Raw genomic sequence first — 10,402 nt, 5'->3', positions numbered from 1 at the left:
AATACCGGCGGGCCAGCTCTAGTAGTAATTTGGTATTGTCTCGGGCCAAATATAATTACCCCGCGGGCCAAATTTTGCCCACGGGCCAGAGTTTGACACCCATGCTTTATGCCATAGTTTGTACATCTCAACAGTAGTCAGTAGAAACTTTCGCTGCCAGACAAGGCTCTGCTGATACCCATGTTTCACGCATGGCTTTTCTGATCCTAACATTTTACTTATGGACTTTCTTACAATCCTAACGATATGTACGTTCAACCTTTTGGCAGGTATCTGGCTCCATAGCCCCTGGCTATCAATACATTTAACAAACAAGAAAATTGTGCCCTCTGGTTTGCTTAATATAAGGAATTTGAAATGAATTTGAAATTATTTATACTCTTACTTTTTATTTTGTATATTTTAGCAATTACATTTACTTTTGATACTTAAGTATATTTAAATCCAAATAATTTTAGACTTTTATTCAAGTAGTATTTTACTGAGTTACTTTCACTTCTACTTTAGTCAGTTCCTATTAAGGTATCTTTACTTTTACTCAAGTATGACAATTGGGTACAATTCCACCCCTGAACAAACTGCACAGCCAATAGGCGCTCTCAAAATTGGCGCTCCATGTACAGGGACAGGGAACACTTCGCGCTAAATTTTGAAAAGCGTTCACTTCATTGAGCGCGTTTTGTCAGCATAGCAAGGACGATACCAGCTACTAAACAATTCGACTCTAACTGGTGAGTTTAATGTTTAACATACGTTGCTTTTATTATTTTGTTGGCATTTCTTTTCATTTGGCTGTGTTTTTTGCATGGTGATATAACCTATGCACCGTGAAGAACAGCTCAAATAGCCTTGAGGCGCCCAACTATAGGCAACTTTTTTATTCGCTGAGAAAAAAAATTGTGATCCAGAAATTAAGAAGAATTGTGCTTTATTTGTCCAATTTAATAGTGCCGCATCGGGGGCACTTCTTCTCTGACCGACTAGTTTATGTCTTCACTCAGCTACTACTGCCCTGTTGCTTGAGTTTTGAATAAGATACTGTGTTGTTGAATGTGTTGCATGTTTTAACTGTTGGAATAAATCAAATGAATAGCAAGCAAAAAAACAATGCACACAAGCCAAACATCCATTCAATTGGTTTGTACATAAAAGAGTGACATGCGCAGCGTGCCAGCCTGTGCGTAGAGCTACTGTTGTTACTTTGTTGTTCGTGTATGAGTCATATCCTCAACGTGGTGATCTACGAGGAACCACCCGATGTGTCGACACCAAGGATTTAATTCAATATAATTCGATGTATCAACTACATTTTCTATTTGAAGCATAAGGCAGGTAGGTGGTGAGTGTGTGTCGACAGGTGTGGGCTACCCCAAGATGTTATAGTCCACCGGGAAGGATCTCATTTCTGATTTAGATCTAGAGCGTTATAATTATTAAGGATGTATAGGCCTGAAGTTAATGCCAATAGTATAATACACCGGTATTAGCCGAAGTAATGGAACACGTTTTTCTCCATGTCAGTAATAAAACCGTTCATTTTGAGATGTTGTATAGGTCTAACATCCTGTATAATAATACTAATTTCATCTCAAAGTTTGCCATTGAATACTTCGTTTCAGAAGCCACGTGGAAAGCTTTTCTTTTTTTACCACATGGTTCATTCAGAAAGTAGCCTTGTCTAACCAGAGATACCGGAACATGGCAGAAGACAAGGAAATTATGTTGTAGAAATGATGGTGGGAGGGGACTGGATATGGTTAACTCCGTTTAAGTTGTAGACTTTTTAGAACATGATGAAATCACCAAGAGCAAAAATATTATGTTATTTATTGTCAAAGATGACTGATTAGAATAAAATCAGGGGGATTTGCTGTGGTTATTTTTCAACACAAAAGAGTGACACGTTCTGAAGCTATCCTCTGTCCCATGTTTGTGTACAGACTCAAGAGTATCAGGATGACTACCCAGAAGAATGCCCCTGTGGACCGGTGAGTTTACTCACTTTTCATTGGTTGAATCATCTGAGACAAAAACGTATAGGGAGCAGCTTTCACGTGCTTCTTCATTTAGTTACCATATAACGACACAGGGCGAGATCCAGATGCAGATGGTTCGAGTCTCTGATATTTATTAAAATACAAGGGTCAAGCAATCGACAGGTCGAGGACAGGCAGGCAGAAAAGGTCAGGACAGGCAGAAAAGTTCGGAACCGGGAGGGCTAGAAAACAGACTAGGGCTGGTGGACTTGACGAGACAAGAGGAACTGGCAACAGACAAACAGAGAACACAGGTATAAATGCACTGGGGATAATGGGGAAGATGGGCGACACCTGGAGGGGGGTGGAGACATGCACAAAGATGGGTGAAACAGATCAGGGTGTGACATACCATATTGTTCATCTGAGCACTGGTCCATGGGAATCAGATAAGAAATTACATGATATATCAGTAATTACACAGTAAAAAACTAGAAATGACTTGTTTCTTTGGGATACATTAAGCATCACTAGGCACCATTTAGTACCAGGTAATTACCAATTGTGTAAGTAAACCATAAAATACCCATTCTTACTACATACATTCCTATGAAATACAAAGTAAATACCAGTGGAAACAGTAACCTACCTTAAAACGCAGTGCTACCAGCGGATGTAGGAGTGGTTGCTATGTGAGATGTGAGTGATGTCTTCCCTCCCCTAACAGAGGCTGTGCTGTGGCCGTCATCATCTTTATCCTGGGACTGGGGACACTGCTGCCATGGAACTTCTTCATCACCGCCACTGAGGTACCACACAGCTCCTCTACCTCATCACAACCAGACACACACACACACACACACATTTAGGTACCACAAACAATAAAAATGTTCACTGAATATTACACTTTCAGGCAAACATACTGTCTAATATTAGTTTGCTGTATGATATGAGTAGGGGGCTTCAGCTAATGTCACCTCTGTTCTCCCATTCTTTTCTGCTGAAGTATTTCGATGACCGCCTCAAAGGGACCCCGTCAAGTTACGGAACGACCCCAGTTGCTAATGGAACGACCCCAGTTACTAATGGAATGACCCCAGTTACTAATGGAACGACCCCAGTTACTAATGGAACGACCCCAGTGACTAAAGACTACGAGTTTGCCAGCTTTATGACACTTCTAGCCCAGCTTCCCCTGCTCCTCTTCACCCTGGCCAACTCTTTCCTGTATCAGCGGTGAGCAACATACCACATGGTTCTAATGTGTCTTACTTTTGATTCCACACCTGTCTCTTTTTGAATGGATGGTCTAGTTTAGTGTCGTGGTCAAACCCAACCTTCTTTTTCCTGTGTGGCGTTAGTATCAGAGAGAAGGTCCGGATTGCTGTCAGTCTGGTCTCCATCCTCTGCCTCTTCCTCCTCACGGCCATTATGGTCAAGGTGCCCATGCAGCCCGACAGCTTCTTCTCTATTACCATGGCAACTATCTGGTTCATTAACTGTGAGTTGGTTCCCGCCTGCCCTCATGTGTCTCTGGATCACATATATCGTTCAGAATCAGAAGTAGTAGTATCATTGTTTTGACTATTTGTCTGATGAAAATGTGTTCCAATCAGATTTTATGTGGAAATACTCACACATCCCCTCTTCCTTCCGTTCTCTAGCTTTTGGAGCTGTGCTCCAGGGCAGTCTGTTTGGGCTGGTAGGAATGCTCCCCCCAAAGTACAGCACGTTGTTCATGAGTGGTCAGGGACTGGCAGGGATCTTCGCTGCCCTGGCCAGTCTGCTCTCTATCCTCAGTGAGTACTACACTTCCCTACGCACGCCATATCACCTCACGACACACACTAACAACGAACACAATGACACACCCAAGCCCACTAAATCAACATGACCTCCTCCTCCTTAATATAGTAACAGGCTCACTAAATCAGGTCCTTGGCTAATGGCATTTGCTCACAATGTTATGCAAAATGCCGTACCTCTGTTTGCAAGTAAGGCACTGGGTTTTCAAACAGTAAGCTTATAGGGGCATGGGCACAGTTGTTTGAGGCTGACCGTGAACAGGCTTAAGACACACCCTACAGAACACAATCTGGCATTATCATAACTGGAAGAGCAGGCTCAAACTGTGGTAAACGTGTGTGTTATGCTTCAGCTTCACTCAACTGAATAACTGTTCACCACATCCTGTTTGGTAGGGAAAACATCTCAGCTCCGCCTGCCAGGATAGATTTGACTCTGTTTTCACGTGAACGTGTCTTTTAATTCTATTTAGTACTGAGTTTCTCTTTCTCTCCGTGTAGGTAAAACGGACAAGGCCAGTGCCGCTCTTGGATACTTCATCACCCCCTGTGTGGCGACTCTGCTCACTTTGCTCAGCTACTTACTACTGCCACACCTGGTGAGTGGCTACACCGACCATGACAAGAGAGAAAGAGTCAGTTCTACTACTGTTGCATTGGACATTACAGAGGAATGTACTCATAAGATTTTGTGTTGGGCTCTAGGAGTTTGCCCGGTTCTACTTTGAGAAAAGTCAAAGTCACCATGGCCAACTGGCGACCCCAAACAAGCCTCTCGAAAGTGCAGGTAGGTCTATGGAACATTATATTCCATCCTTAACTAATAACAAATACATTATACCATATAGAAGAGCTATTATTACTAATAGTTCATTAATTTATGTGCAGTGACTTTCCTTAATATGTTTGTTTGTTTTCAGATATGTCTTCAAAAACGATATAATTCTTGAACCGGTTGTCACTGTCTTTATCACGGTCAAATCAGTGCAGTTGCCTGACGATTTGTTCGATTCTTTTCAAAGACAAAGAAAAAGAAGCTTTGGCCAATGGTGACCTGAATGGCTACAACAATGAACCCATAATAACAAATGGTGATTTTGAGGCCAGTGGGACCAAAGAAGCCCTGTTCACGACGCAACAGACTGACAGTCACACCAGGTCATCTGTCCTTGCAGTCTTCAAAAAGGTGCCGTGTTCCGGATCCCACTGTCATTCCAATCTCCATTCAAATCAACATTTTCTCAAACATTTCTCTCACACTTTGTTACTGTTGTACAGGTTTGGGTGATGGCCCTCTGTGTGACATGTGTGCTGGCTGTCACACTGTCGGTTTTCCCCGCTGTCACAGTAAAAGTGAAGAGTGTGTATGGAAACAAGGAGTGGGGTGAGCAAACAGTTGGGAGAACAACACATAATTGCCTAGCACTATAATGTCCAGTTGGGGTTGGACATCTGCCTTACGTATGTTACGTATGTTTCAGACCGATACTTTCTCTGCGTCTGCTGCTTCATCGTCTTTAACGTCATGGACCTGATTGGCCGCAGTGTCACCTCTATGGTTCAGTGGGTGAGTCTGACATTTCTGCCCTCTGTCTGTCTGTCTTTACTACCAATAACTGCATTCAATTGCTGCTCCAATGCCTCAGAGTATGTTTCTCTGCCTAATAGGGTCTCTCTGTCTTTATCTGTCCCACAGCCCTCAAAGAGAAGCCATCTGTTCCCTGTGCTCGTGGTGTCCCGCGTGGTCTTCATCCCTCTCATCATGCTGTGTAAGACTGACAACCGTCAGTACCTGCCAGTCCTGTTCTCCCACGACATTGCCTTCGTTGCCATCATGACATTTTTCGCCCTGTCCAATGGATACTTAATCTGTCTCTGCATGTCCTACGCACCACAGTGAGTCACACAGTTGATATCTTCCCGGAATCTATTCGACACTTTTGTCAGGTTGTTCCATTAACCGTTTTTTTGTTTTGTTTAATGCAACATGTTATTACACTGCAGTAACAATCGGTGCAGTTTGCAACGTGTTCCCCAGTATCTGGAGCTGTCCACCTGATCCCTGTTCTCTTTCCCAGGCTGGTGAGGTCTAAAGACTGTGAGACAGCAGGTGCCTTGATGACCTTCTTCCTGGCTCTGGGTCTGTCTCTAGGGGCAGCCCTCTCCTTCCTGCTGAGGAACCTGCTTTAGGGAACACTACCTTCTACATACAGTGGGGCAAAAAAGTATTTAGTCAGCCACCAATTGTGCAAGTTCTCCCACTTAAAAAGATGAGAGAGGCCTGTAATTTTCATCATAGGTTCACTTCAACTATGACAGACAAAATGAGAGAGAAAAAATCCAGAAAATCACATTGTCTGATTTTTTATGAATTTATTTGCAAATTATGGTGGAAAATAAGTATTTGGTCACCTACAAACAAGCAAGATTTCTGGCTCTCACAGACCTGTAACTTCTTCTTTAAGAGGCTCCTCTGTCCTCCACTCATTACCTGTATTAATGGTACCTGTTTGAACTTGTTATCAGTATAAAAGACACCTGTCCACAACCTCAAAGAGTCACACTCCAAACTCCACTATGGCCAAGACCAAAGAGCTGTCAAAGGACACCAGAAACAAAATTGTAGACCTGCACCAGGCTGGGAAGACTGAATCTGCAATAGGTAAACAGCTTGGTTTGAAGAAATCAACTGTGGGAGCAATTATTAGGAAATGGAAGACATACAAGACCACTGATAATCTCCCTCGATCTGGGGCTCCTCACAAGATCTCACCCCGTGGGGTCAAAATGATCACAAGAACAGTGAGCAAAAATCCCAGAACCACACGGGGGGGACCTAGTGAATGACCTGCAGAGAGCTGGGACCAAAGTAACAAAGCCTACCATCAGTAACACACTACGCCGCCAGGGACTTAAATCCTGCAGTGCCATACGTGTCCCCCTGCTTAAGCCAGTACATGTCCAGGCCCGTCTGAAGTTTGCTAGAGAGCATTTGGATGATCCAGAAGAAGATTGGGAGAATGTCATATGGTCAGATGAAACCAAAATATAACTTTTTGGTAAAAACTCAACTTGTCGTGTTTGGAGGACAAAGAATGCTGAGTTGCATCCAAATAACACCATACCTACTGTGAAGCATGGGAGTGGAAACATCATGCTTTGGGGCTGTTTTTCTGCAACGGGACCAGGACGACTGATCCGTGTAAAGGAAAGAATGAATGGGGCCATGTATCGTGAGATTTTGAGTAAAAACCTCCTTCCATCAGCAAGGGCATTGAAGATGAAACATGGCTGGGTATTTCAGCATGACAATGATCTCATAAACACCGCTCGGGCAACGAAGGAGTGGCTTCGTAAGAAGCATTTCAAGGTCCTGGAGTGGCCTAGCCAGTCTCCAGATCTCAACCCCATAGAAAATCTTTGGAGGGAGTTGAAAGTCCGTGTTGCCCAGCAACAGCCCCAAAACATCACTGCTCTGGAGGAGATCTGCATGGAGGAATGGGCCAAAATACCAGCAACAGTGTGTGAAAACCTTGTATAGACGTTTGACCTCTGTCATTGCCAACAAAGGGTATATAACAAAGTATTGAGATAAACTTTTGTTATTGACCAAATACTTATTTTCCACCATAATTTGCAAATAAATTCATAAAAAATCCGACAATGTGATTTTCTGGATTTTTTTTCTTATAATTTTGTCTGTCATAGTTGAAGTGTACCTATGATGAAAATTACAGGCCTCTCTCATCTTTTTAAGTGGGATAACTTGCACAATTGGTGGCTGACTAAATACTTTTTGCCCCACTGTACCGCTCTAACCAAAGTAAGTCTTGTGACACTCTAATATAAAGAGACTGCTATCCTGAACCTAAAAGGGTTATTCATCTGTCCCCATAGGAGAACCCTTTGAAGAAGCCTTTTTGATTCCAGGCAGAACCCTTTTGGGTTCCATGTAGAACCCTCGCTGAAAAGAAAAGGGTTCTACTTGGAGCCGAAAAGGGTTCTCCTATGGGGACAGCCAAATAACCCTTTTGGAACTATTTTTTTCTAAGAGTGTATTTATGTGTTACTCGCTGAATAGAAATGGGTTATACACATATTCATTAATGCCAAAGCAAACGTACAATACCAGTCAAAAGTTTGGACAAACCTGTTCATTCCAAGGTTTTTCTTTATTTTGACTATTTTCTACATTGTAGAATAATAGTGAAGACAAACTATGAATAACACATATGGAATGATGTAGTAACCAAAACATTTATTTTATATTTGAGATTCCTCAAAGTAGCCACCCTTTGCCATGATGACAGCTATGGACACTCTTAGCATTCTCTCAACCGGCTTCATGAGGTAGTCACCTGGAATGCATTTCAATTAACAGTTGTGCCATGTTAAAAGTTAATTTGTGTAATTTATTTCCTTAATTGCGTTTGAGCCAATCAGTTGTGTTGTGACAAGGTAGGGGTGGTATACAGAAGATAGCCCTATTTGGTAAAAAATCAAATCCATATTATGGCAAGAACAGCTCGAATAAGCAAAGAGAAATGACAGCCCATCATTACTTTAAGACATGAAGGTCAGTCAATCCGGAAAATTTCATGAACTTTGAGTTTCTTCAACTGCAGTCGCTGTTTTATACTCTTGTGAATTCAATGGTTTTTACTAGATTACTTGTAGTTTTTCATGTTGTCTGTCTGTAATTTTTTTTGTAATGACTTGGTGCTGCCTATCTTGGCCAGGGCGCTCTTGAAAAATATATTTTAATCTCCTGGTTAAATAAAGGTTAAATAAATAAAAAATACCATCAAAAGCCATGATGACACTGGCTCTCACGAGGACCGCCACAGGAAAGGAAGACCCAGAGTTACCTCTGCTGCAGAGGAAAAGGTCATTAGAGTTAACTGCACCTCAGATTGCAGCCCAAATAAATGCTTCACAGAGTTTAAGTAACAGACACATCTCAACATCAACTGTTCAGAGGAGACTGCGTGAAGAAACCACTACTAAAGGACACCAATAATAAGAAGAGACTTGCTTAGGCCAAGAAACACAAGCAATGGACCTTAGACCGGTGGAAATCTGTCCTTTGATGAGTCCAAATTTGAGATTCTTGGTTCCAACCGCCGTGTCTTTGTAAGATGCAGAGTAGGTGAACGGATGATCTCTGCATGTGTGATTCCCACCGTGAAGCATGGAGGAGGAAGTGTGATGTTGTTGGGGTGCTTTGCTGGTGACACTGTCTGTGATTTATTTAGAATTCAAGGCACACTTAACCAGCATGGCTACCACAGCATTCTGTAGCAATACGCCATCCCCTCTGGTTTGCGCTTAGTGGGACTATCAGTTGTTTTTCAGCAGGACAATGACCCAAAACACACCTCCAAGCTGTGTTGGGGCTATTTGACCAAGGAGAGTGATGGAGTGCTGTTGAAGGATTTTTTATCAATAATGACCAAATAATGTATACATTTGGCGTAGAGTTATAACTCACAGAGTGGTCTGTTGTCTGTTGAAGAATATGTTGGTACATAGGCCAAGAGGAAGGGTCAACAGACAACTCGTGATCACAGTGAAACTAACAACAGGAAAGATGTCTGGTCACCAACCAGGGAGGGGAGAAACCGTTGGGCGTGCAGTAGATTGTGTAACACATGGTAGCAGAAGATAAGCTATGTGTTGGAACTGAATTGAAAAGCAGCTTTGTCATGATCCAGGAGGAGGAGGGACATTTTTGTAAGACATGACGCTATGTGTGATATATAAACTAATGTACATGTGATTATGTTCAGAGCTCTCGGGAATAAACGCTATTGATTAATTTTGAGACTGATCTTTGCCTGTTTCATGCAAATAAGAACCTTACAAATTCTTAGAAACGGACAAAGTATTTTGCTTTGTTACAGTTGAATTGGTTGATGAACATATAGGAATTAAAGTGCTGCATCAGACCTGGCCTCCACAATCACCCGACCTCAACCCAGTTGAGATGCTTTGGGATGAGTTGGAACCACAGAGTGAAGGAAAAGCACCCAACAAGTGCTCAGTATATGTGGGAACTCCTTCAAGACTGTTGAAAAAGCATTCCTCATGAAGCTGGTTAAGAGAATGCCAAGAGTGTGCAACGTTGTCATCAAGGCAAAGGGTGGCTACTTTGAAGAATGTAAAATATTAAATATATTTTTGATTTGTTTAACACTTTTTTGGTTATTACATGATTCCATATGTGTTATTTCATAGTTGTGATGTTTTCACTATTATTCTACAATGTAGAAAATAGTACAAAAATAAAGAAAAACCCTTGAGTAGGTGTGTCCAAACTTTTGACTGGTATATTTAAAACGAAGAAAAATTATTGCACACTGACCTACATTGCCCTAAAACATGTGGAAGTCAATCTAACTATGCAACGTGGGATACTGTCAGTGGTGTCCCAGTCACTGGTGTAACATTTTATTGATAGATACCTTGTTCTATTTTGGAGTTATTTAAGATTTTTAAGTATTTTACCATTGTATTTCTTTTTATTACAGTTTTTATATTGTTTTTATACTGTATTGTGATTTTTTTACATTTTTTTTACTATCTTATTGCATTTTATTTTATTTGACTGCATTTATAAAC

General features: G+C 41.7%; 1 protein-coding gene across 3 annotated transcripts; it reads left to right on the top strand.

Moving 5' to 3' along the window:
- The first annotated feature begins 630 nt into the window (after nucleotides 1-630).
- LOC139418644 (equilibrative nucleoside transporter 2-like) lies at nucleotides 631-6,033 on the top strand. Of its 3 annotated transcripts, none has more exons than XM_071168260.1 (13): nucleotides 631-731; nucleotides 1,941-1,988; nucleotides 2,704-2,785; nucleotides 2,983-3,212; nucleotides 3,338-3,477; nucleotides 3,641-3,775; nucleotides 4,283-4,380; nucleotides 4,487-4,568; nucleotides 4,804-4,967; nucleotides 5,060-5,165; nucleotides 5,263-5,348; nucleotides 5,478-5,677; nucleotides 5,860-6,033. In XM_071168260.1, exons 2-13 carry the CDS (start codon nucleotides 1,957-1,959, stop codon nucleotides 5,969-5,971), a joined length of 1,467 nt encoding a protein of 488 aa, XP_071024361.1. In that variant the 5' UTR covers nucleotides 631-731; nucleotides 1,941-1,956; the 3' UTR covers nucleotides 5,972-6,033. The 3 variants fall into 3 exon arrangements, with proteins under 3 accessions (XP_071024361.1, XP_071024362.1, XP_071024360.1); XM_071168261.1 differs by having other exon boundaries at nucleotides 644-731; nucleotides 5,478-5,565; nucleotides 5,860-5,935; XM_071168259.1 differs by lacking the exon at nucleotides 631-731 and having other exon boundaries at nucleotides 1,927-1,988; nucleotides 5,860-6,020.
- Nucleotides 6,034-10,402: the final 4,369 nt, after the last annotated feature.

Source organism: Oncorhynchus clarkii, chromosome 10, assembly GCF_045791955.1.
Source record: "Oncorhynchus clarkii lewisi isolate Uvic-CL-2024 chromosome 10, UVic_Ocla_1.0, whole genome shotgun sequence".
NCBI lineage: Eukaryota > Metazoa > Chordata > Actinopteri > Salmoniformes > Salmonidae > Oncorhynchus > Oncorhynchus clarkii.
This window is presented reverse-complemented; position numbering and strand designations above follow the sequence as displayed.

Coding starts and splice junctions, on each gene's coding strand:
- LOC139418644 (XM_071168259.1), top strand. CDS start 1,927: ATGTTTGTGTACAGACTCAAGAGTATCAGGATGACTACCCAGAAGAAT. Junction 2,786..2,982: donor TCTTCATCACCGCCACTGAG/GTACCACACAGC, acceptor TTTCTGCTGAAG/TATTTCGATGACCGCCTCAA. Junction 5,678..5,859: donor TGCATGTCCTACGCACCACA/GTGAGTCACACA, acceptor TCTCTTTCCCAG/GCTGGTGAGGTCTAAAGACT.